Source organism: Emys orbicularis, chromosome 3, assembly GCF_028017835.1.
Source record: "Emys orbicularis isolate rEmyOrb1 chromosome 3, rEmyOrb1.hap1, whole genome shotgun sequence".
Classification (NCBI taxonomy): Eukaryota; Metazoa; Chordata; order Testudines; family Emydidae; genus Emys; species Emys orbicularis.
In genome coordinates this window covers 96809068-96836579 of record NC_088685.1, presented here as the reverse complement: position 1 = coordinate 96836579, position 27512 = coordinate 96809068, and the positions used below count along the sequence as shown (strand labels likewise).

The window sequence follows — 27512 nt, the reverse complement described above, 5'->3', positions numbered from 1 at the left end:
ACAGTGAAGTCAGCACTGACTGAATGGTTAGCCATATCTCCTCCAGATATCAGTATATAGTTCAATTTCTGAATGCGATGGTTCTTGAATATCACGCAGCCAATACAACCATCTAGTTGCAAAGCTGTTGCGTTGGGGTGGTCAGAAGCTTGCACAACTACAAACTAGACTAGAGCCCCTGGAATTTAAACCCTTAATGAGAACATTGGATTGTTTAATTTGTTTTTGTATAAGAGATTTTTTCTCGGGTGATTCATGGTTGCTTTGGAGAAGAGTGGCAGTTTGCTGGTGACTGGAAGATATTATTTTAAAGCATTAGTTGTTCTTCTTCCTGCTGTGTGCCAGTCAGACCCACTGACAGCAATTCTGGGCCCCGGGGCCATCCTTAGGGAGCTGCGGGGCCTGGTGTGGAAGTGACGAATCCATCACTTTCGGGACTGACCGCACTGGCCAATCATGCCGGGCAGTGGGGCCCCCGAAAGCGCAAGCCCCGGAGCGGTCACCACCCCACACACGCACCTAGGATCCCTGTGGCCTGCCTGGGCAACTTTAAAGGGGCCAGGGCTCCCGGTGGCAGCAGCCAGGGGCCCCTGGGCCCTTTTAAATCACTTGGGCCCCTGGGCAATTGCCCCCTTTGCCCCCCCCATCAGGGGGCCTGGTGCCAGTGAGTGCTCTTGCGGACTGAATGATAAAAAAAACCTCAAGGGGAGCTGCCTCTTTTTTCACTTTGATTCACAGCAGCTTCATAATGTAATTCCTATCATTCGTGCCACCAAATTCAGAGGTATTACAAGACTGAGAAATCAACAGATGTACGAAAACATATTGACCCAAAAAGGGAAAAATTTAAATTCAGATATATTTGTGACCAGCCAAAGCAAGAGAACCAAATTCATCCCTGGTGAAACTCTGTTGGAATCAGGGGAAACATACAAGAATCAATTTGTGACTTTGTTTTCACATTTAAAACTATATCAGTACAAGAAAGAATATTAATGATGGGAAACATCAAAACAAGTAATGTTTGAAGGAAGGAAATTCTGTTTCATGTCGAATTTCAACACTTTGAAATTTGACTTCATTCCTAAGCAGAATGAAATGTGAACATTTGAAAATCATTCTGTGAAAGGTTCTTTTATTTATCAATCAAAATGTTTTGTTTTGACAATCTTTTTTAATGTGTTGTTATACTGTATATCAATACAATACAGAATGTTGAAAAAGTGGGGAAAAAGTAATTTCAAAATGAAAAATCAAAATGTTTCCTTCCAAAAAATGTTAAAACGGGACACTTTGAAACTCAGAACTATTTCCCCAAAATGGAATTTTTACTAACTCAGCAGGACTTCATGAAGTGTTTTGATTTCAATGGTATTACATTCCCTGATAGAAAGTGGTTCCATCAAAGTTTTTCCAACTATCTCTACTCAAAAGTTTGGGGGATGTATTGGGTTTAGGTAAGGACCAGATATTCAAAGACTTCCCTAACCCAGTCCCTCTATCTTCCTACCTGGTTTCACTCAGTGCTTAGAGAGGCAGGTAAAAGGGTTATCCAGCCACCTTTTGAAGATCTGACTGGACGTGAGAAGGAGGGCTGCATCCATAACAGGGAGATCTGCCACCAGGAGTATGAGCAAATCCATAAGCTGAGGAAGACTAGGTTAAGGACATCTGGTAGTTGATTGAATATAGGAGAGGGGTCCTTACTCTTAACAAATCATGTTCAAACCTACACAAAGATTTGTCTGTTGTCTCATTGTTTGCTTGTTTATCTATATCGGTTGTCTCTTGTCTTATACTTATAGTGTAAACTATTTGGGGCAAGGACTGTTGTTTTGTTCTGTTTGTACAGTGCCTAGCAAAATGGGGTCCTTGTCCATGACTGGGTTTCTTAGGCACTACAGTAATACAAATAATAATGGTTTGATTTGTGGATACTCAATTGTTGTTTTTGCAAGAATAGTTTACACTAAGGTTTTATTTCACATGCCTGTCTAATGAACGCTTAATTCAGCAGGAGTATTTGATGTCAATATGCCAAACAGGGTTCAGACATGGTGTTCTGCTCTCCTGTATTAGGAGAGAAAGCTGGAAATTTACATATTTGTGCCCTTTGGCTTAAACTGACTTCATTGCACATATTGCAAAAGCACCTGAATACACAGCATTGTCACAGCCATAGTCTTACTATAATCGAATGCTGCGCTAACCTCAGAAAATCCCAACATGCAAATTTATTAAAAAAGCTGTCCTCCCTGTATTCTTACTTTAAGAGGCAGGATATAGTGAAAGATTCATGGAGAAAATGTTCTTGTGAGACTTCCATCATAACTAGGGAAAGCAAAAACCAGTCAGTTTAAGGCTCACATAAGCACTGAGACTTTGGTGCTTAACCAAAGCAATGGAAACTCCAAACCTTCTGAGGTTCAGTCATCACTAATCCATTTGGATGGTATAGTGCCCACTTTAAAGTCATCTAGACCTTTCCCTACTGTATCAGTATATGAAACTGTTAATATACAAACCCTAGATGAATGGAAATGCATTGGAGTTAAAATTTAGCTGAGATGTGGAAAAGAGCTGCTTTATCTAAAATAGCTGCTGCTTCAAATTTCTGGCTGTGCCCAAATGGTCCTGTCAGTTTCAGAGGTAGCTGTGAGATGGAGCCGAGTCAGTTTCAGTGCACAGCGCTCATATTCACCTGACAATCACATTGCAAAGAAAAAAATATAGTTCAGTAATAAAAACTAAATTGCATGTAAATGAACAGAAATTACCAACTACTTTGTGACAGCTGAAAGGTTTCACCATTCAGTTCTGTATCTTCTTTGTTTTCAGTATACAATAAAGATTTTTCTTAGCTAGATTTTATTCCATCAGTGTTAATTCCCTTTGAAATAAACCAGTTATTTTATTGTATATATTTAGGGGCAAATCTTGCTCACTTCTTTGTGGCCTCTAAGGGCTATCCAAAAAGAAACTGATGAAACAAAGAGGATTTGGCAAGCCAATGCTAGGGATGAACATGCCCAGAGCACCTGAGAATTTAGTTCTTTGGAAGCAAATGCTCACCACAGATTTGGGAGTGGGGTTCCCAAAATTGTTATCACGAGCTAGGTGGAAAAACAATTTCATTTTGAGTGGCTAATTGGAAGACACGATCAAGAGTGTTATTGATTTTCCCATTGCTAAAGCTTGGGGCCTAATCATTTGTCCTGCAATGAAATATCTCACCAGGCAGTCAGAATACATATTTTACAGTGCTACAATAAACGTGATGCTAAAAGAATGTGTTTATTTTGTCATGGTGATTTGTGTAAAATATGCTGGATTTATAAATCTATTGCTAGTTATGCACCTGTGTTAACATCACATGAATTTCTATCTTTTATACCCTTTTCTTAATACAGAGGAAAAAATCAAACAAGAAAAGACAGCTCCCACTGAAAAATCAGGTAAGGGAGGTGTCATCCTTTCTAGATTTATGCTTTTTTCAATACTGTTCAGAATTCACACTTATGTACTAAACTTACATTGTAGTTATTACTCAGAATAATTTTGAAATATGTAACTGATGGCATTTAGATCCAGACAGTCCCCATGAGCATACTTCTTTAGGAAGATGCTATGTACCTCAGAGTTGATCAAGTATAATAGTAATTTAGATTGTAAGCTCTTTAGGGTACTGGTCCATGATTGGGGCTTCTAGTCAAATAATAGTAGTAAAAATAAATTATCCAAATAAAGTGTTTTGTGGGTATTTTTATTGCATAATTCCTGTGTGTTACTTTGAATATACTTCTTATTTGGTGCATGACCTATCTTGCAAATTAGATACCCATTGATATAGTGCATATTTGAAAACAGTTGCTTTATTTAAAGAGTAATTGTTAATTATATTGTTTGTCTTTATGTTGCACTGTCTAGGAATTTGCACAACAATGGTATTTTAACACAAAGTGATGATACATAACATCAGGCCTGCCTAGCTAATAAAAATATTGTTTTGATATTCATTATACAAATATACTACTGCAGATTTCCATAGTAAAGTCCAAAACAGTTTAACTTTTATATCGGTGTATTAATAGCTTTGGGGAAAATACAAAATACTATATTGCGGTATTTTTATATGGAATATTGGGACCCTCAAATCATATCTACAAGTACTGTTAAATGAGTTAGCTATCAAGGTTGAGAAAACTAACTTAGGGAAGGAAAACAATAGCATCCGTGTATCTTCAGCCTTTTCTACAACTAAATTCAAACTTTTTTTAAATACCTTTGTAAATCTGGCCCATAGTAACGTTACTTATACATCTTTACATGTGAAGGGAATGAGAGGGTTCAGCTAAGAATGAGTGAGGAGGGAATATACAAAAGGGAGGGAACAAAGTAAGTAGGCAAAATGTTTACAATGTATTTCTTTGTTCTTTATCCCTAAATATGACATTTTTACCTTCTTTTATCCTCTGTAGTCAAGTCAAAGCCAGCAAGTATGTGGTATATACCTTGATAAGGATAAATCCTTTAATATAGTTGGATGTGTGGCTATTTTACTTTTAACAAATAAAAACTTTGTATTGGTAATTTATTAGTTTTTTGCTTAAAGCTACATTCTCTCTATCCCAGCAATCCTAATCTCGGCTATTGCTTTGATTTAACATACTTGTTTATCATTCCTAATTGGCAGCCCATTCAGTTTTCCATAACCAACTGCATTAGCACAGTATTCATCATGTTCCCTCCCATATCACATTTTTCAATAAAGAAATGAATAAAGGAGTAGCAGACTTTTAAAGAGTCATTGTTAACCATCACTTGGGGCTGAATGACCACTGCTGTTCAAGTAAACAACAATGGGAAAAAACACATTATGCAAAATTCAGCTCACCCTCAAATGGGATTGGGAGGGTGTAACTGAGTATGGAATGTGTCCCAGTAACTGTAAGATGAATTTTAAAAAAATGTCAGAACACTTAGCCAGTGTCTGAATAAATGGGCTTAAAGTATGGTAAGTTTGTTGACTTTCTATGCCCTTCTTTTCTTCAAGACGTACAGGTGGACTGCAAAGGTGAAGTGAAAATTTGAATTGAGCACAAAAGTACTCCCAACCCAAAAGGCCCTGTGTATGTGGAAGGAGGGGTCAGTCAGCACAAAATTAAGTTTTAACTCATTGTTTTATATTCATCGTCTCCTTTGTGAAATCCCTGGCACTTCCTGGTTTTCTAGACATTTCCCAGAGTGCCTCATTCTGTGGAATCACAGTTAATCATGGAACTCCTGATAATCTTAACGGGGATGCGATAGAGGCATTTAGCAGTGATTTCTAGGATTAATTAATTTTTTTTTAGCTTTGCAGTTCACCTTTAAGTATGTCTTGCTACTATCTGTTTTCTGACAATGTCAGGGGCATCAGAGAAGGAAACAATGGCCAACATAGCCAGGGGCGGCTCTATGTTTTTTGCCGCCCCAAGCACGGCAGTCAGGCGGCCTTTGGTGGCGGTCCGCAGTTACGCAGATTCAGCGGCATTTCTGTGGGTGATTTGCCGGTCCCACTGCTTCGGCGTACCCGCCGCCGAATTGCTGCTGAAACCGCGGGACTGGCAGACCTCCCGCAGGCATGCTGCCGAAGGCTGCCTGACTGCCGCCCTCACAGAGACCGGCAGGCTGCCCCCCAAGCTTGCCGCCCCAGGCACGCGCTTGCTGCACTGGTGCCTGGAGCCGCCCCTGAACATAGCACTCACCTGATCCTTCTGCTCTAAAAATTGCTCTGGCCCCTAGTTGCGTGCAGTTGACCTAGCTACTATTGTGCTATGAGAGTTTAGGGTTGCTGCAGTTTTCATTTAAGCAGGTGTGTTCATTTCCTATAAATTATGCAGTGCTAGTCTTCTGTTCTTAAATGAGTGTTTCTCTTCAGTCTTCTCTTCTTTTGCCTTCAAAATGCCATGCAACTTTCAAATTGTTAGAAATTATTGTGAAAGTGAACAAAAAAATTGAAACATGCGTTGCTGCTGAAGCAGATTTTTTCCATTTATTTTTCCATAGTGACATATATTCTACTCATATGCAGTGGGATTAGGGTTGCCAACTGTCTAATCACATAAACCCAAAACCTTGCCTCACCCCCTACTCTGCACCTTCTCCGAGGCCCCGCCCCGCTCACTTCATCCCCCCTCCCTCCATCTCTTGCTCTCCCCCAACCCTCACTCACTTTCACTTGGCTGGGGCAGGGGGTTGGGGTTCGGGAGGGGGTGCAGGCTCTGGGCTGGAGCCGAGGGGTTCAGAGTGTGGGAGGGGGCTCTGGGATGAGCCTGGAGCAGGGGGTTGGGGTGCAGGAGAGGGTGCGGGGTGCAAGCTCTGGGAGGGAGCTTGGGTGCTGGAGGGGGCTCAGGGCTGGGGCAGAGGGTTGTAGTGCAGGTGGGGATATGGGGTGCAGGCTCCTGGAGGGACTGTGGGTGCAGGAGGGGGCTCCGGGCTGGGGCAGGGGGTTGGGGTGTAGAAGGGGGTGTGAGCTCTGGGAGGGAGTTTGGGTGCGGGAGGGGCTCAGGACTGGGGAAGGGGGTTGCAGTGGGGTGAGGATGAGGGGTGCGGGCTCCGGTCAGGTGGTGCTTATCTCTGGCGGCTCCCAGTTGGCGATGCAGCGGGGCTAAGGCAGGCTCCCTGCCTGCCCTAGCCCTGCACAACTCCTGGAAGTGGCTGGCATGACCCTGTGGCCTCTGGGGGGGCTAGGGGTCACCATGCGCTGCCCTCTCCACACGTCACTCCTGGAAGTGGTCAGCATATCCCTGCGGCCCCTCGGGGGGCAGGGCCCACCCCCGCAGCTCCCAGTTCCTGGCCAATGGGAGCTGCAGAGGCACTGCTCAGGGTGAGGGCAGCACGCGGAGACCCTCTCACTCCCCCAGGGGCCACAGGGATGTTCTGGCCACTTCCAGGAGTGGTGTGGGGCCAGGGCAGGTAGGGAGCCTGCCTTAGCCCGCCTGACTTTTAGTGCCTAAAATCCTCTGGTTTAGCTTCAGTAGCTCTGGGAGATAAAGCCTGATTCTGGGAGACTCCCTGCCAAACCGGGAAGGTTGTCAACCCTAACTGGGATGTATTCTGGACTTTTGGAGTTCAGCTTAAGTATCTGACTTGCAAACATAAATGCTTGGTGAAAGGGTGGTAAATTTGCACAGCACTTCCCTTTTTTGAGAATTCAGAACTTTCAATAGAATAATTACAGAGCTGATAGGAAGCACTGTTTGGAAGGTGAGTTCCCATTGATCCCCAGTGATGGGTATTAGTCCCCAAAATACTTCAATGATCCACCTATTTGTGATCTGTGCTACTGATTTGAGGGTAGACTATATCCATAAGTACTGAATTTATACTATTAAAAAATTACCCCCTTGTTGGTTTTGCGGCATATGCTTTGAATCTCCATCTTGCAGAGTTTTTCATCCCTTGATGTACGTGCATAACTCCTGGTAACATTAATAGCACTTACACATGTGCATCACAAGGAGACTTGACACCTAGATGCAATATTACTTATTGCTACTTTGCTGCAGACTTCATAATGAATAGACTGCTAGAGGCTAGTCATTTGGCTTTCTTCCACAATAACAGCATGCACAATATAAGATCAATGTTTACTCTTGAAGAATACATGCACGTGGCTCTTACTTACTTTAAAAAAAGGTATGACTGACTTAGCTTTTTCATGGTGCTGCTTTTGTATAGAGAATGAAGCTGTCAGACACGAAAAAGAAGTTCCACAAACAAAATCAGGTAGGCTTTACTGTATGTTCAGTTATCCCTACATTTGAAACTGCTGTGTAGATAAAAGTCACAATAGAACTGGATATGACAAATGCCAAAATGTACAAGTGCATGACACTGTTGAACTTTTTGCAGCATACTGTGGCCTTGAAGTGTGGCAAATAGCCATTACATGTCACTAGAATTCTTATGTCCGTTTCTTCAGCTATATAAAGACAATTTCCTGCTTCCTTGACTCCACTCTGTCAAGAGAGTTATGTCAGCAGAGTTTGACCCATTGTCTGAAAAGTGTTTGTTTTGAATACTCTCACCTACAAAATAATTTTGGTATCATTCTGCTGTTCATTTGGATTTCATTGAACTCCTTCATGGTTCAAATTCTCAGGACCAGGTACAGTTGCCATTTTCCTCAAGGATAGTTATCTCCCTATACTAGCATTTTATATACTAGCTTCTTCAATCCATCACATTGGACTATCCATTTTCATTTTGTTAAATGACTTTTGGATATTATCATTAGTATGAAGTATCTCTGTGCAATGTAGTTACTGCAGCAGTATGAAGCAGTACAGTTCAATTTCACTATAAAGTGATGACCACCCCTATAAAAGAGAGATTCTGCTCTGGACTCCAGAGTGAAAGAAGCTGTGTAGATGTAACGTGGCTATTGTTAATAATTTATATTTCATTCTTATATAGCACATTTTATCTAGCTCAAAGTGATTACCATTATTGTTTTAGTTATAATGTTAGTTACAATAGTAACTTCACTAAAAACAATGCCTAATTATATGTGACTATTAATAAATCAAGTAAGCCTGGGCTGGAAAAATATTATGCCAGCCTTCTCCATACATCTCTATTCTGAATATTATTCTTCCCTCTTTTACATCTCAGCCAGATCAAAAGTAACTGCAAGTATGTGCCATAAACATTTTCTACTGAATATAAACCTGCCTTTAGATGCATGATGCCTTGGATTGGGATTTATTTTTGCAACTTTGTCATGCTAGAGAATGCTATTTTCTTTTCTAAAAGTGATGTATTGTGGATTTTATTCATTCTGCTTAAAAAGCAAGTGAGCCAAAGCTACTGGTGATCTAATATTGTGAAGCTGCAATAGTCATATAAGCTAGTTTGTGATTACTTTTTATATAAGTAAAGTAAATGATCCTAGTAGGATAATTTAGATTAGTGTGGTTTTAGGTAGGTGTGGTCAGATCAATTTTTGATAAATTATAGATTAATTTGAATAATTAAAACATAACAGAATTAGAAGAAAATGTTATATAATGTATTTGTACTGTTTGGGAAATAGAGAATTAACCAGGCATGTTTGCTAGCTTTTTCAATAGCCTGTATTTTTTACATCTAACAGAATAAAATACCCAATTAAAATGAAGAAGAGAATGAAAGATCATGATGTTTAAGTGAGTTAGAAGAGAAATTAGACAACACACACAGAATGAGTCTTCCTTGCATTCCAGAAATTCCCCTTGTTGAGAACTATGGGAGTTTTGGTTATGTAAAGAAGGATTGGATTAGTGTCAATTACATTGTGAAATTAGATGTTACATACTGCACATTGTGTTAACGACTATAATACTTTTAATAAAGATCAGTGTTTATCCTAATGAAATGTGCTAATTAATTAATAGAATTAATACATAGATGTAGTTCATAGAAGGTCTGATTCAAAGCCCATTTAAGTCAATTGAAAGCCAAAGCCCATTGAGGTCAAAGGGAGGATTTGGCCCATACAATATGTGGAGGTTAATCCTTCAAACTAAAATAATCTATTGACATTATTGTATGATATCTCTTGGAATCTGAGAGTCATTTCAGATCACATGCACTAATGTCCATTATTTTCTAACGTAGGCAATACAGATATATATTCTTTACAGAAAGCTGCACTAATGAAATAATTTAGCAATACTTTAAAGAAATATTCAGATAAAGTAATATTTGAACTTAATTAAAACAGACTGAGGACAGAGAACATGGAAAAACTAGTTACCACCTTAGGAGTGATTCTGAAACAAGTTTTCATGTAAAATAAATAAATAAACCACCATTAATACAACTTTGTTCATGTCTTTCTAAGAGAAAAAGCTTGTGGTACAACTTGTGAACTACAATAATATAGTTTGTTTGCAGGGACGTGTCTGTCAGCAGAAGAGAAGGAAAACCTGTAAAAAGATGAGTGCTTGGGTACTGAGAAAATAACTAAAGTACATACCTTGGCATATAAATGATCAGAAAGGTCTTTGAGGCAGTTGTTATGTGTTTGTACAGTGCCTAGCACAATGGGGCCCTGGCCTCTTGGTGCTAGTGTGATACAAATATGTATGAATGAAAATTATAAAGCCAAATCCTGAGAGGTCTTGACCACCTTCAACTCCCAGTGAAGTCAGCAGGTGGCAGCAACCCCTCAGCACTAGGGCTGGTAGAAAATGTACCTTTGAAACTGTTTTGTAACAAAAAATGGTGTCAACAAAACAGAACTCTTAGGGGAAAGGATCTGCTTTCTGTGGAAAAATTACAACTTTTAATTTTAAAAAATCACCCAAAGCCTAGAAGTTTTAGCAGAAAACAGACAAATTTCAATTCAGAAATGCAAGCCTTTAATTTTGGTGTGTGGAACTGAATCAAAATGTTTCATTTTTGCTCAGTTTGACAGTAGACCACATCCTTCTGAGCTACTACGGTGTCCTGGGGGACTTGTAGTTTGGGTAGCTGATAACTCTGTTCTCTTCTGTGAGTAGTTTTTGTTTTAACTTTCTTCTTCAGTAATTGAAAAAGAGTTCCTCTGGACTCTCTCCAGTTCAGGACATTAAGAACATGGGAGGGAAAGAGGGAGGGATAGCTCAGTGGTTTGAGTATTCGTCTGCTAAACCCAGGGTTGTGAGCTCAATCCTTGAGGGGGCCACTTAGGGATCTGGGGCAAAAACAGTACTTGGTCCTGCTAGTGAAGGCAGGGGGCTGGACTCAATGACCTTTCCCTTCCAGTTCTAAGAGATAGGATATTTACATTATTTAATGTCAGCAAACAGCCAACTGTGTACCTAAATATTTTTATCTACAGTTTATACCCTGATCCAGTCATCCCTGTGTAGCTCTAGTTAAAAGACTTTCTGGATCAGCTTTATAGAGCATCCTCATTTACATGAATATCTCTTGGTTTTAACTGATCTTTTCACTCAAGGAAGAGCATCTATTCTGATTAGGGGCTGCCCAATCCTAGTACTAACTGTGGCTTCACTGCAAATATTTCTAATTAATTTATATGTACATTGTAGCACTGTAAAGCCATGGATACTGAGTAATCAATGGTCTTAAGGGTTTGTGTAGCACAGCTATATGCTAAATGTATACGGATATTTTGAGTCAAATTTCTTTCCAATTTGTACCCTATGCTCTCCCATTAGAATCAATGGATTGGGCATAAATCAGCGAAGAATTTGGCTCATTATGTGAAAGGCAGGTCATAAACAGAAATAAAAATCTAAGTCTGAAGTACTCCCAAATTATCTCTGTAAATTTTAATAGTAATCACCAACATTAATTAGCATTTCTTCATTAAAATAATTAGTAAACCATCCTATTTTCATTATCTCCAGTTTAGTGTGAAACAGTGTCTGTGTTGGCAATTGGTCATTTATCAAATCAGAGGCTTTAATTAAATCAAAAACACAGTTCCTGCATACTGATTACTTTAAAGGCTATCAAATTATGACTGGTTACCTTGAACAGAGGACAAAGCTTGTGGTATTTTTTTCTTAAATAAGAAGTAATTGTTTAATTATATGAAATGCTAACATATAGTGGGAGAAACATTTAGTGTGGAATTTTCAGAAGATCTCAACATTGGCCCTTCACTGCCTCTGCAGAATTCAGTAGTAAAATTCCCAACCTTGGGGTACAATTTCTCTCAACATTTTAACACTGGTTTTAATCCCCAGCTTTTTGGTCTTGGTGCAGATGAGGGGGGAGAAGACAAAGGTGACTCTAAGTCTTCTTTATGCCTCCCCTCACCCACCAACCTAGGCCAACCATGGAGTCAGACAGTTTCCTGTTCAACAGCCAAAGGGGAGAGGTAGTCTGGTGGCAGAAAATGGACAATAGATTATAATTGGGGCATGAGGTGCCCAAACTACAACTCCCATGGGGCACCATGCAGCATTTTCAAATTTATTATTATAATAATTATTATTATTGGATGTTCAGTTTTTAAACAAAGTCTACATTTTCCAAAGAAAATGGACATCTTTTGTAAAAAGTTTGTTTAGTTGAAGATGCAACTTTCCATCCAAAAAAAAAAAGTTTTGATGGAAAACTTTTGGCCAACCCTGTTTGATAGAGAAGCCACCAGATGAAACGCACCATTTTCAGCTGAAGCGAAAGGTGATAGTCCACCCAAAGTCAAGAAAAGTTTATATATATCCCTGCAAACTGAACCCATCCAATTCTGTACTGTTCTAGTTAAAAGGGATTACATTTCTGTCTGGCATGCAGGGTTTCTGTCTTTTCTTATCTTAAAATCCATAGGATAAAACGAACATTAATGAAACAGGGGGAAAGAGACGGTTTCATTTTCCAGTCACCAGGTCTCAAACCATGTAAATTCAGTACTGGGTTTACAATGGTGCCATGGTGTCGGGTCCTCCCTCAGAAGGGGCCCCAGCGCCTGGACCGCGGCCCCTTCCCCACCCCGCCACTCGCTCCTCTCTTCCCCCTCCCCCTGTTCACTCCTCTCCGCGCCCCTCCCCCCCGTGTGAGCAGCAGGTGGGGCCTCAGGGGGGAAGAGGCTGATAGGGAGTGGGGTTTTGGGGTGAAGCATGGATGGGGCCTTATGGGGAAGAGGCTGAGCAGGGGCAGAGTCTTGGGGTGGAGCAGAGGGTGGGGGGCTAGGGTGACCAGATGTCCCGATTTTATAGGGACAGTCCTAATATTTGGAGCTTTTTCTTATATAGGCACCTATTACCTCCCACCCTCGGACCTGATTTTTCACACTTGCTATCTGGTCACCCTACGGGAGACTCACAACAAATTAATCTGGCCCTGTGTAAATTGATGCAGATCCTTCACTGGAGCTATGTTAAAATTACACCAGCTAAGGAGCTGGCCTGTTGTATCTGTTGTGTATTTTTTGCATCAGTTCCTAGGGACCACAAATGATTGTGCAAGGTGCTGTACAAACACATAGCAAGAGACTGTTCCTGCTCCAAATAGCTTACAGTCTAAAAAGACAAGGCAGATGGTTTGGGGGAACAAAAGGTACAGAGAGGTGGAGTCACTTGTCCTAGGTCAGACAGCAAGTCAGTGTCAGAGCCCTTAATTAGGGTACATGGCTGGTAGGACAGCAGAGGTGAAAACTTAAACTTAAACCCGCTTTACAGAAAAAAATATGTTAGGTAGCTATAACCTTGAGTGCTTATCTGAAAAGAACCCTATTTAAATACTTACTGATCTGAAAAGCTTTCATTGGCACAGTAGCTGCATGTTGGATTACAGCACTTCAAAGGGTAGGATTCGCAGCTTTCACTGTTTAATTTCTGTTTACATGTCCATTGCATGGACTCATTTATTTCCAAATTAATATCCTGTGGGGATAGCTGCAGTTGAAAGTTAAGATCTATCAAAACTGTCAACTTCTAAAAATAAAATAACATCAAGCCTGAATGTCTTCATTTTTATTTATTTATTTATTTCTGATTGTTTTCCTGAAGAACCAGCATCTGAAATGACAGTAGCAGGTAAATTTTATACTTCTCTTAAATGTCTAACAGAAAGGACCAGTTGTATACAGTGTTGTTGTAGCCTTGTTCATCCCAGGATATTAGAGACAAGGTGGGTGAGGTAATATCTTTTATTGGACCAACTTCTGTTGGTGGGAGAGACAAGCTTTCAAGCCACACAGAGCTCTTCTTCAGGTCTGGGAAAGGTACTAAGCATGTCACAGCCAAATACAATATTGAACAGATAGTTTAGCATAAGTAGTTAGCACAGATTCTAAGGGACCCTTCAAGGTGAAGTGGCCCATTAACTCCTCTGTAGTCATAGGGAAATAAGGGGGTTAGTGTGTTACAGATTGTTATAATAAGCCATAAATCCAGTGTCTTCATTAAGGGCATGTTTTTTTAGCATCTAGCTAAGTAAAGCAGTGAAACACAACCTCTCTAAACACGATTAACCAAATCCTTGGCTGGTGTAATCTGGCATAGCTCCACTGAAATCATGAGTGCTACGCCAATTTACAGCTGTTGAGAATCTGGCCTGATGAACTGATTCTTTTGTAGTCACTGTATTTATTTATTTTTAAGTGTGTGTGTGAGCTAGACAGAGGTGATTAACGCAAGCTGGCTTAACGCTAATCAGATAGCAAATGCACCAAGAGACACTGAATCCTTATTACAGCTGGTTGTATCATATGGAGTGAAAATGAACAGTTCTAAGGCATACTGCCAGATCTCTGCTGTACTCAACAGGGAATATTGGAATGGTGCAGACGCCTGCAGTTATCCACCTTAGTTAATTTCAGTGTGCTTAGCTGAGAATAGCCTTAGCTGACTAGCTGTATTCTGGGGGGTTGGAAAAGGAAGGCTGAAAAAGGGCATACACATATGTCATGCTAAGACAAGTATGTTTGTTTGGTGTAAAGCTTAATAAAAAGAATATAGTGCTGTAGACCTACAGTCCGTTGAAATGGGCAAGATTTATCCCTGCTGTAAATTTAGGAACATTAATAGTTACACCAGGGATCAATTTGCTCTAGGTGTCCAAAATAGAATTCCCAATAAAGGCCTCTTAGTTAATGATATTTCCTTGCAAATCTTTCTAGCGAAGAAAAAAACAGAAAAGGCTGCAAAGGAAAGAGAAGGTAAAAGCCGACTATTTGAGAAGTCTGTGTGTGTAAGATCACCATAGTAGTAATCTCATTGTCCTTGCTGTGAACATTACAACTCTTATTATTGTTGTTTGAAACAATCTCGGAATGGTTTGCCCCAGTTTCAACTGAAGACTGACCTTGATAATCTGATTGTTACAAAGTTAAATTGTCCCTTCCCTAAACTGTTATATTCCTTTCTCCTTTGTAGCAAAAACAGAGAAGAAACATCCCAAAGAGGGAAAAGCCAAAGGTAATAAAGGGAAGAGAAGCTCTGCAAGCAGTAATTTAAAATGAGAACATCAGGTTTTACAGGGATTAGAATGGAGAGCTTTATTAGTCTTTCTAATGTGTGTAGGGGGAAACCCTGGAGTTGCACATGAAGCCAAAGTAATTCAGCATATAGAGCTCTCTGTGTATGAGGTGGAGGGATGAAATCAACACCTCGAACCTGGAGGTAGGCTGCAATGTGGCCCCTTCCACAGCTGGTACATTAGCCTGTCTGCAGGATTCCCAGCCACTGTATCTACATAGGAGTGTAGTGGCCCCTTCCTGGTCTGCCATAATGCTGTGTGCTGGGACAGCATATTTGGAGCTAGCGTGGGTTCCATCTCCCCAGTGTGTGGGATATTTTGAATTGCTGACCTGTATATTTTGTGATGACTGCATTCACAATTCGAGATAATTATCATTTGTGTAAAACATTTCCTGGTCACATACATGCTGGCTAAGCTGTTTGGGCTCCACAGTTTCAACCAAACACTGCTTTGTTCAGCCAAACACTACAGTCCTTTGCAGTTGCTATGATGGTTTATGTAATGCCCAGTAAAATAATTAGTAGCATTGGACAGACAGACTAAGGTACTGAAAGGCATGAAACCACATATATGGAGACCAATTTATGGATATTCGTGCTAGTTAAACAGAGATCATTTTTCATAGAAGTGCAGATCTGGAAGGCCCATCTAGAGCCAGACCTTCACACACCGATCCACAAAAATCAGAGACATCTGTCCACACAAAATGATCAGGCATACTTTTTTGAGGATTCTAATGGTCAGTCTGAAGACAGCTATTAGTAATATTTTAATAAAGCAGGTTTGTTAGGCACAGTTTTCCTTGTTCTGAAATTTCCCTTTTTAAAAAGTTTGTTTGCAAAATCCACTTTGATCTGTTTTGTTTCTATGAACTGTAAAGTGTTAACCAGTTCAAAACCTATCAATTGTGTGTTTTTACTTAAATGCTAAAATTTCATTACTTGGTATCTAATGTGTTTCTTTAGCAGTGCCAACAGTAAAAGAAATTCTAAGACAGCACAACCTGACAACAGGTAATCAATATTTCCTCAGTCTTATATTTTTAAAGAGAGCCCTAGCCTGCAAGCTCTTTATGTGCACAACTCTCATTAAAGTCAATGGGAGCTTCACAAGGGGAGAGCTGACAGAATCAGGCCCATATTTATGTATTTGTAGACTGTTGTATTTGGACTGTATCTCTGTCCTAAACCCAAACATATTTTCAGCCAGTTACCTTTTAGACCAAGTGGTCTGTCATGGCGTTGGAGATGTCTGATTTAGAACAAACATACGTTCCTCCTGGGAAATCTGTTCGATAGCACAAATAAATGAGCAAAAATCTCTCCAATTCACCTTGTCTCTCAGGACGGGGAGCTATCCCTGTAAAACAAACAGCATAAAGGAGGGTGGGATATTTCAGTACGAAGTCTGCCTACAGTGTCTTGTCACATAAGCTCTTTGGGGCAGGGACCAGCTTTTTATTCTTAGTTTGTACAGCACCTAGTACAAACCTGGACCATGGCTGTGGTTCACAAGTGCTATGATAATACAAATCATCAAACTGGTTCTACTTATGGCCAGATCCTTGACTGCTGTAAATCAGTGCATGTGAGTTTAGTGGAGTTACACTGATTCATGTCAGTTGAGGATATAAGCCTTTAATCTCACTAGAGAGTAATAGCTGTCTGTAGTAGAGACTATGGAGTCAAATCCACTTTGAGTTGTGCTTTGTGGACTTCAAAGAGGTTGCTCCACTATAACTGCCAACAGCGTTTGGCCCAAGCTGTTTAAAACACCCTATGGTGTGTCTAATTGAGCTCAAATATTTTTAATTATAACAAAATGTGCAAGACAAGTATACACAAAATGAACAATAAGGAAAAACAAAACAAACTAAAGCAGGGACACAGAAAGTTGGCCCACTTCCAGGTGACTACTCACACGCTTAAAATTAAGCACATGTATAAATGCTTTGCTGTATCAGGACTGATCGGCTTTCACATAAGAAGATATCTGCTCTTCTTTCACTGGGAATGGTGAGTCCTGGGCTCAGCAAATAGATTGTAACTCCTGCTAATTCTGTAGTCGAATAAGAGATGCAGAAATTCAGGAGATAGAATCTGTGTTGCAAAACAGGCCTCATTATTTTATGCTAACTTTTGGAGCTCAACACGTAAAGATAGGGAGTGCTCATAGTGCTGCCAGGTATTAACATTGCCTGACACTTCCCATTATAAGACCCTGTTTTCAGTTGCTTAGAACTTTGCCAAACTTTAACCATTTGGGTTTAAAATTTTAATGCCCTATGCCTGATTCAGGCTAAATTTTTCTGGAAAACTTCAGCCAAAATGGTTCAGCCATTTCTGAGAATGTGGCTAGGGAAATACACTGTTTTGCCCATGTTGAATTCTTTGAAAAGCACTTGTATCCCCACACTTTCAAGCAGGGACTTGAAATTTAGCAGGGAGTTAGTTTCTTGTCAGGGATGTCTTTTGCTATCTATGTGAACATCCACCCAAATTTGGCCAAGTTATAAGCTGTTCACACAGCTCAACAGAAACTTCTTGAATGTTAGAAACTAAATTCCCTGAAGATTCTGTCCACACTGGGCATTCTTTCGCTTGGAGCTCAGAAGGACTTCCTTACAATTGCAGCTCTGGGCTCTGCTGTGGGCTGTGCTGGATCCAGAAACTGAGACTAGGAATTGGGATGGGGGAGACTCGGACCCTTGGCAAGGAAACTGGGAGTGGGAGTTGGACAAGAGGGCCTGGGAGCCAGTTGGTGGGAGAGAGGGAATACTGAGATTTGATGAAGAACTGGGATTAACTAGGCAAAGACTAGGAGAAGGAGCCAAGGAAGGGGTGGTGAAAAACAATGATGGCTTGTCTACAGGGCCCCGCAGTTCAGACTACGAGTGTATGAATTGCGAGCACACTAACGTGCTGCATTCTAGCTGCCCCATATGGAAACTGCTGGTGTAAACTGACTGATTGGCAATCCCTCAATTTGAGGATGATCTCTACCACAGATTTACATATGGGTCCTGAGATGCCTCAGGGGTCTGATCCTGGAACTGCAAATCCACCTGCAGTAGGTACAGACATTTTGTGGCAGGCCAGCGGCCTACTGGGAGAAAGTTTTTTTTTGTTTTTGTTTTTTTGTTTTTTTTTTTTCTCCTTGCTCCTCTCTCTCTTTTCAGCTTTGAGGGCAAGGTGCTTCTCCTCAAAGCGGGCCACTGCCTGATGGAGGATATGGGGTTGGTTGGTGGCTTGCTCTTCCCAGCTTGTGATGTTCACATCAGTTTTCTTAAGATATGCTTTCAGTGTGTTTTTGTAGCATTTCCTCTGATCACCACATGATCTCTGACCATGTGTGATCTGAGAGTAGAGGGCTTGTTATGGGAGGCGAAAGTCTGACATCCGCACACCAGGTCCAGCCCAGCAAAGTTGATGCATGAGGATCATAGCTTCAATGCTGGTGACATTGGCTTCAGCGAGGATGCTGACATTAGTGCGGCGATCTTGCCACTTGATGCGAAGGATCTTCTGGAGGCATCGGTGATATCTCTCCAAACATTTGCGGTGCTGTCGATAGGTCATCCAGGCTTCGCATCCATAGGAACAACAATTGTCTTATAGACCTGGATCTTGGTGTCCTGCTGTAGGTCATGGTCTGTGAAAATGTGTCAGAGAAATTTCCCAAAGGAAGCACTTGTGCTGGATCTCACTGTTGATTTTTTCATTTTAAGAAAGTTGACTACTGAGGTAGCAAAAGTGCTCGACTATCTCCAAAGTCTGTCCCTCTATGGTGATTTGTTGTGGGTCATGTGCAAGGCCTGAAGCAGGTTGATAGAGCACTTTAGTCTTCTCAATATTGAATGAGAGTCCTAGGCTTCGGTAAGCTTGTGCAAGAAAATCCAGTCTGGACTGAAGGTCCTTCTCAGTGTGCACAAGGATGACACAATCATCAGCATACTGAAGATCAGTAATGGACGCCCTGAAGACTTTAGATTTCTAGCGGAGACGTCAAAGATTAAAGAACCGCTCTATATTGAATGTCAGCTCCATTGGGGAGGTGATCTTTAACTAGGACCAAAATGACTGCTAAATAGATGGAAAACAGGGTTGGGGCAATAACACATCCTTCCTTAACCCCAGTTTTGATGATGAAAGGTTCCATCTCAAGGCCATTACAGAGAACCATGGCAGTCATCTGATCATGAAGAAGCCTTAGGACCTTAATAAATTTTGGAAGGCAGCCAAATCTGGCCAGCACCTTCAACAGGGCTTTGTGATTGATAGAGTCAAAGGCCTTTGTCAAATTGATGAAACCCACGTACAGGTCCTGATTTTGCTCCCAAGACTTTTCCTGCATTTGGCAGGCAATGAAGATCATGTTGGTTGTCCTGTGTGATGGTCTAAAACCACACTGAAATTCCGGCAATATTTCCTCAGCAAGGGGAAGTAATCGGTTTAAGAGGATATGGGCAAGAATTTTCCCTGATGTAGATAGCAAGGGAATGCCACGATAGTTTCCACACTCCGACTTATCTCCTTTCTTAAAGATTGTAACAATGTTAGCATTTCTCAAGTCCTCTGGTATCTTCTCGTTGTATCAGATATGAAGAAAAAGTTTTTGGAGCTTCCCTAACAGTTCTCCATCTCCAAACTTGTAGACTTCAGCTGGTATGCCATCTGGCCCTGCTGCTGCCTTGTTCTTACTTTCCATAACGGCTCGTGTTACTTCTTCGAGGGTGGGGGGGTCAGCAAGAGATTCTCTTTCATGTTGTTGAGGTATAGATTTGATAGTGGTATCCGAGACTGTTGACTTACGGCTTAGGAGTAACTCAAAATGCTCCTTCCATCTGGTTTTGATGGCTTTGATGTCCTTAAAATACATTGACCCATCTTGGACTCGGAGTGGTGTGGGTCCATGGGAACATGGGCCATAAATGGCCCTTATTGCCTGAAAGAAACTCCTCATGTCATGTTTATCAGCATAAAGCTCAATCTCCTTGGCCTTTTCTCTCCACCACTTATCTTTTGATGTCACTGATTTTTCTTTGGGCTTCAGTCTTGAGTTGCTTGTATGACTCTTTCTTCTGCTGGTGTTATATGTCATTTTGCCACATGTGATGAGCTTTTCTTTTCTGGTCAAGCAGGCCCTGAATCTCAGCATTGTTCTCATCAAACCAATCTTGGTGATGGCAGGTGACATAGCCAATGGACTCCGCATATGCCGAGAGAATGGCAGTGTTTAATCCCTTCCAGAAATTTTCATTATCATCATCAGCTGTAGGCACAGTGGCAAACTTCTCTTGGAGATACTGCTGAAGTTTCTCCTGAACACTATATCTTCAAGGGACTTGATGTTGAATTTCTTTCATACTATTTTTCCTGATTGTGATGCGTTGAGGTGATCTGGAAATTCATGATCGATCTAACAAGGCGATGGTCTGTCCAACGGTCATCAGTTCCATGCATGGCCCTCGTGATGCGGACATCCTTCCAATCTTGAGCTCTAAAAATAACATAGTCAAAAGGGTGCGTGCCAATGCCTGGAGTGAGGGTGTCTCCAGGTGATCTTATACTTCTCAAGTATCAGAGGGGTAGCCGTGTTAGTCTGGATCTATATAAAGCAACAAGGAGTCCTGTGGCACCTTATAGACTAACAGATGTATTGGAGTATAAGCTTTCGTGGGTGAATACCCACTTCACCCACGAAAGCTTATGCTCCAATACATCTGTTAGTCTATAAGGTGCCACAGGACTCCTTGTTGCTTTATACTTCTCACTTTGTCTAAAGGGGGTGGTTTCATTATGATCACGCTATGTTCTACGCATTTACTCAGGAGGAGGATGCCGTTGGAGTTAGCCTTTCCTACTCCTTCTTTTCCAGAGATCTGACTCCCACCTGACTCTAGCATTAAAATCTCCAAAGAGAATGATCTTGTCCTCCTTGGGAATGTTGGTTAAGATCTGTATAGAATTGTTCCTTGGTATCCTCAATAGAATCAAGCATTGGGGCATACGTACTGATGACTGTAGTAGACTGGTTGTTGCTGAGCACAAGATGAAGAGTCATAACGTTCATTGATTCCTACAGGAAATTCTGTAAGCTGACTGACAAACTTATTCCTAATTGCAAAACTGACACCATGAATGCGCCTGTCCTCTGCAGATTTTCCTTTCCAGAAAAAGGTGTAGCCTCCACCTTGTCCTCTCAGTTGACCTTCACTTGGGCACCTTGTCTCACTTAGGGAAGCGACATCGATGTTATATCTTGCAAGATCCCTGGCAACGATAGCAATTCTTCTTTCCGGCCGTATATTATCTTTGTTATCCATCAGGGTGCGAACCTTCTTTTTATAGCTTCGAGCGCAGGCAGAATGATCCCACTGGATGCAGTAATCCTGCCCAGAGTGTATGAGACAGCCTAGGTTTAGGGCACCTTTTATAGCCCTCTCCCCATGTGGGGTGAGCAGAGGGGATCCTAAAGAGGACTGCTCAGTCACAATAGTAGCTGCTGAATTGCACCCCTGTATCAGTCCAGGTGCCAGACAACCATCTAACTACCACTGCCTATGTGCAGATTCGTGGCTAGGGACTGCCAGATTCACTAATCCTGTCCCCGTCACCACTAGTCCATCACCACAGGGCTTGGAAGGTTGGAAAGATGTTGTTTCCCATGGTAGAAGCCTGCGCATGATTTCTTTTAATGTGGGGAAGCTGGTGCGCTTACAGCAACCACACGATCATGACACGTTGAAGGTCTGGGACCCAGTGGCAGGGAAAGTCCCAGATGACTGGAGATCTCCACTTGCTGCAGCCTTCATCCACTTTCACAGTTGTTGAGATCCGAGGACCCTCTTCCACCTGCCCACCTGGGAGATTGGACCGTGCTTTGTCTGGCACCTTCCCTCAGACCTGTTCACCTTGGGAGACCCTACCAGGAACATGAAGCTCCCGACAACTTAGCTCTGAGGATCATTGGAACACGCAAACCCCTTCACCACAACAAGGTGACGGTCCCAAACTAAAAGGTACCTAGTACACATTGTAGTCCCGTTTGAAAGAAGACTACATTAACATGAACTAGGTATCTTTTAGCTGGCACTAGCAGTGTCCACACAGGGCAATTAAAACACAGCCGTTCAGTTCATTCTGCAATTCACACCCCTGTAGTCCGCACTGCGGCACAGTGTAGACAAGGATCCCAGGGAGAGAGATTGGGACCAGGGAGCCAATGAAGATGATGAAATGGCTGGGGTAGGGGGGAGCTGAGACAGATGGGATGAGGAGATAGGTGGAGAAACTGACACTGGCGAAGCTGGGAGACTGGGACAGGTGGGGAACTGGGATGGAGAGTCCAGAGGAGTATAAATAGGACTCCCTGTGCAAGGACTGGGTTGAGAAGTCTGAGGAGCAGAGACTGGGACCAGACAGGTGAAGGAGAATGTCAGTGGGAAGAGGAGCCATTGTTGGAAAAGAGCTAGGACTGAGACTGGAACAAGTTGGAAGGAATGGGGCAGAAGGGTCAGGGCCGGCTCTACTGTTTTTGCCGCCCCAAGCAGCGCGCTGAATTGCTGGCGCGGATGGCGGGGGCAGTCCGTGTGCCGTTAGGGTGGCACACGCGTTTCCGCGGCGGCAGCAATGCAGCAGCAGCTTCTGTCTTCAGCCGGAAGACAGAAGCTGCCGAATTGCCGCCGCGGGCAGCTGAACATAGAAGCTGCCGCCGAATTGCCGCCGCCGCGGAAACGCGCGTGCCGCCCTAACGGCACACAGACTGCCCCCACCGTCCACGGTGGCAATTCGGCGCGCTGCTTGGGGCGGCAAAAACACACGGACTGCCGCCCCTTGCAGTTTGCCGCCCCAAGCACCTGCTTGGAATGCTGGTGCCTGGAGCCGGCCCTGAGAAGGGTTCATGACCAGTAGAGTGCAATCCCTTCCACAGCCTGGAATGGAGCCGAGATTCCCGAGTCTCCCCATTCTTCTGCTGCCAACAAATATCTGTGAAAGCCACTGGCAAAGTATGAGTCTCCTCCCCCTATAGTGCTGGATCACACAGAGTATGACACCCTATTACTGCTATCACTTACTCTGTTAGCTCAAATGGCAGAGGTCTGTTTGGTGGATATAAAGGTTCCAACACTGACGATGACTCCTGTGGGTGTCACGTGGTAGGATTTTTCTTCAGTATGCTTTTTTAAAAACCTAGGAAATTACACCTCCCCCCCAAAAATCGGTTACAAGAACATTATTAAGGCTGCAATGTGGAGTATGTAAAAGATAGGAAATGCTAGAATCAGTGTTCCCTCTAATTTTTCCCATGCGTGTGTGGAATTAATTTTATGTGCACCAATATGGAGGTGATGTGTGCATATTATGCATATTGGTGCACATAACAAAATTAATGTGGTGGGGGTGGGACCAAGGGGTTCAGAGTGTGGGAGGGGGCTCAGGGCTGGGGCAGAGGCTTGGGTGTGGGGGGTGCGGGCTCTGGCTGAGGCTGCGGGCTCTGGGGTGGGGCTGAGGATGAGGGGTTTGGAGTGCAGGCTGCCCCGGGGCTGCGGTGGGGAGAGAGGACTCTCCCCCCAGCTCTCTCTCCCTGCAGCAGCAACTGGGCTGGGAGGGAGAGGCGCCTCTCCCCGTTGCTGCAGCTCCGGGGCTGGGCTGGGTTGGGGCCAGGGAAGGGGCACCTCTCCCCACCGTGGCAAGTCTGGGGCTGGGGGAGAGGCATCTCTCCCTGCTGCAGCCCTGGGTGCCTGTGTGGCACTTAATAGGCTGCTGCGCAGCCACACAGTTTAGAGGGAACTTAGGCTACAATTAAAATTGACTGTGCAATGTTAATTCAGCTTACCATGATTTACCCTGATTATTTCTTCTAGTAACCACTTTCTTTACATTACGTGATAGGTCAGTTTAGTCGCATGATATTGTTGCTCCCTGATTCGATAATCCTAGCCCTTAAAGAGGTCTCAGGATGGCTGTGCAAATATATTTCCATAAATGCAAACAGATAATCACAAACGTATTTTACGTTGTCTCTTTCCAGTGTTTTTATGAACAAAAATATTTGTTGGCGTATTTGTAGGCAACAAATAAAGGTTTTATAAATAACATCAAAGTGAATTATAGTCAATTCTATATTTCAGTATTAGCTGAACTCTAAGAATTTAAAATCTGAGGCCAAATCTAAGATACTATAATGAGTTTGAGCTTCCGTTCTGCTTCCTATGTATTTCCATTTCAGGCTGATACATTAAGCACAGTGTATTAAATACTAATACTTTGTACTGGAATAATCAAAGCTGAAAAGTATTTAAGAATTCTGATATCATCTAAAATATTAAATAAAAAATCTTCTCTTGGCTTCTAAAGCTTGAATAGAGTAGTTTCATGTTCTTAGATTTGGATTTGAACCTTCATCTGTTTCTTGATATTATAAAGCAATCAGATAAAGAGCAATAAGCAATTTTAAAATCTGTATATATCTTGAATTTTAGAACATTCACATATACAAGGATTTAAGCAGAACCCTACCAAGCAAAAGCAATATTGATACTCGCAGTAGACAATAACTTGTATTCCTTAGTAAAACTGTCCACCAATTATTTTTTAAAAAATTATATCACTAGATATGGACCTGTCTAAATGTCAAAGATGACCCTTCCATAAAGTTCAGGAATATTTGGCTCTGTAGTTTTTGCTCAGTCTAAAACAGAAATAGGCACAAGCAGGGAAGTTCAGACACACATCTAGAGCCAAATACTACCCAAAACTCAGGACTGTCCAAGTCCCAGTTTGTCACTGGGACTATTTCATTTATTTTATAAGACTGTCCTGTAGGTGTTAACATTTACAATTGAGTTTGAAAAGCTAAACAACTGTATAGGTCGTTGTTATATTATAATTATTTTACTCTAATTATTTACAAATAATGCAACAATACAGTGAGGGAGAAGCGGAGGGTGAGATTACAACAATAAGACCATAAACTATGATAATAGCTACATATAACATATGTTTTTGTTAAGCTGGTACAATGTTCAGACTAATGGGCAGAGTGATTCTTTTCTAGGTAAACAAATATATTTAGCAATAGAAAGGTAGCTTCACAAGCAGCCTTAATTTCAGGAGTAGAATAACAAGTCTTGTATCTGTGTTTTACAATTTTGTGAGGTCTTAAAGGTCCTCATGTCAAAGAAATTTATGCTTGCTGCCCAGTCGAAGTCGCATCTCAGAGAAAACTTAAATTATCACTAAGCATGATAGAAAAATCCTTTATACAAACAAATTATACTACCATCTCTATCGAAGGAAGCATTTTTCAAATAGATTTATTCTTTGCTCCTACAGTGGTAGATTGCAGTAATTTCTCAGATGTTTTCCTGTATAAAAAGGATTATCCAATCACATTATCACCAGAAGATATTAGAGGGCACATTGCAATCACCACTTGAAAAACTCAGCAATTCCAGCAGATGAATTCATTATGAGTCTGTATTAACATGTAGAGATTGACAGTTACTATTAAGTTATTTTATTGTCTTGCATTTAGTGTCTACATGTCATATATTTTTCCCTTACAGAGAAGATTTCTAAAGCTGCAAAAACAGCAAGTACGTTCTATTTAGTGTTATAGCCATTTGTGAGACCGTCTTTGATGTTCAGGTGACATATACTTGTTAATGCTGGAGCAGATAAGATTTTTCAAAAGTTATTTATTCTGACACACTGGCAAGGAATGAGTCTTTTTTCCTCCCCTGAAACCATTAGAGGATTGGGAGGGATGTTACATACTTCATTAAATTTAAGATTGTACATTTCTACAACAGAGAAGAGGTAACTGCCATAAAAGGAAACTTAAACTAGCTGAGAGAGGGACACAAACCCCAGGATAAATAGTTCTCAACTGTGAAAGTTCAACTACTGAAAATTCAGTGTTACATCTTCCACTCTCTTTCTTACCTATTGTATGTCAGACTGTTTGTATATTGCAAATTTGTGGTGAATTTTGTATCTTGGCAATAGTTTCTTCTCACAGCTCCACCCCTTTTTTAATTTAAAAATATCAGTTGTTGGGGTCAAACGTCTGAATTTGGTAACTTGACTGCGACTTGATTATAGTTCATTGAAGGTTAGCAAAAATATTGAGGAGAAAAAACGAGACCGCCTCAAAAAAAGGAAATGAGGATAACGAAAAGGAACATTATCAGTAATAGTTGAGACTCAGAGAAATGATAAACTCAAAAAAATGTATATTAAAGATTCCCTAGTTGTTGTTTTTTTTCTCACCAAAATTCATCATTTAATCACTAATATTATTTTTCACTTCTTGGACCTTGAGAGTTCACACCATTTCCTAAAAAGTAATGGAATGAGCTCATACTCTGAGTATGTCATGGGTTTTATACTTATGTTATATGGGTGGTACAGATCTTATCTGACTGAATCTTTGGCTGTTTTAATATTTAGTACTTCATCTGACCTGTGAATACCAGTAACTTTGTGTTAGTAATTCCATTTTTCTGAGATTATCCTCTATGAAACCATCTTGAGAAACTAACAATCTCTGTGAGATATGTAGATAAAATGAAAGATTTAGGGCCAGATTCAAAGCTCATTGAAGCCACTAGAAAGTCTCCCACTTCAGTGAGTTTTGGATTAGACTCAAAATGAACACACATACCAAAGATTAAAAACAAAAGGTCAATGCCTGGTTTAATTATAAGGAAATTGATAGCCTTAGGACCTTAATAAATTTTGGAAGGCAGCCAAAATATAGGGGGTGAGGTGGGGAGGACTGGTTTGATTTGAACTGAAACGAGTTCTTTTTGACGTTTTGGTGAACTGAAAAAAGTTGGGAAAAAATTGTTTCAGGATGAACTAAATGCTTTGTTCAACCTGAAATGAAATGTTTTGTGTTGGGTATTTTGACCTTTTTTAATAAAAGCAAGAGGAATGAAAGGCTAGATTCACAAAACTGAGGAGTCCTTATTATACCAAATAGCCCAACGATTAGGGCATTCCCCATGAGCTGCCCAGGTTAAGATCTATTCTGGAATAGCAGACTCTAAGGGTATGTCTACACTGCAATTAAAAACCCACTGCAACCCAAATATCTACACTACAGTTAAATAGCTCTTTAGCCTGAGCCATGCGAGCCCAAATCAGCCAGCCAGTCACAGATTTTCAGTTGAAGTCTAGACATACTCTGTGAGCCAGTATATAAATGCAGAGCTCTTCTGTTGACTCACCCTAGACTGTGCTAAACCCCTATGTTAAACTTCAGGGTGGTCACTGCAGAGTTGTGCAGGCCGATTGGTGTAAGAACATAAGAATGGCCATACTAGGTCAGACCAAAGGTCCATCTAGCCCAGTATCCTGTCTTCCGACAGTGGCCAATGCCAAGTGCCCCAGAGGGAATGAACAGAACAGGTAATCCAGTGATCCATCCCGTTGCCCATTCCCAGCTTCTGGCAAACAGAGGCCAGGGACACTATCCCTGCCCATCCTGGCTAATAGCCATTGATGGACCTATCCTCCATGAATTTATCTAGTTCT

General features: G+C 41.5%; 1 protein-coding gene across 1 annotated transcript in view; it reads left to right on the top strand.

The window, feature by feature from the left end:
• Positions 1 to 27512, top strand: part of TRDN (triadin) — a 261031-nt gene that overhangs the window by 220502 nt on the left and 13017 nt on the right. The window contains exons 38-46 of the mRNA XM_065401998.1: positions 3411 to 3455; positions 4479 to 4496; positions 7723 to 7770; positions 8659 to 8679; positions 13494 to 13520; positions 14606 to 14644; positions 14862 to 14903; positions 15933 to 15980; positions 25538 to 25567. Of these exons, the coding sequence (XP_065258070.1) occupies positions 3411 to 3455; positions 4479 to 4496; positions 7723 to 7770; positions 8659 to 8679; positions 13494 to 13520; positions 14606 to 14644; positions 14862 to 14903; positions 15933 to 15980; positions 25538 to 25567 (318 nt within the window). The remainder of the gene's footprint in view (positions 1 to 3410; positions 3456 to 4478; positions 4497 to 7722; positions 7771 to 8658; positions 8680 to 13493; positions 13521 to 14605; positions 14645 to 14861; positions 14904 to 15932; positions 15981 to 25537; positions 25568 to 27512) is intronic.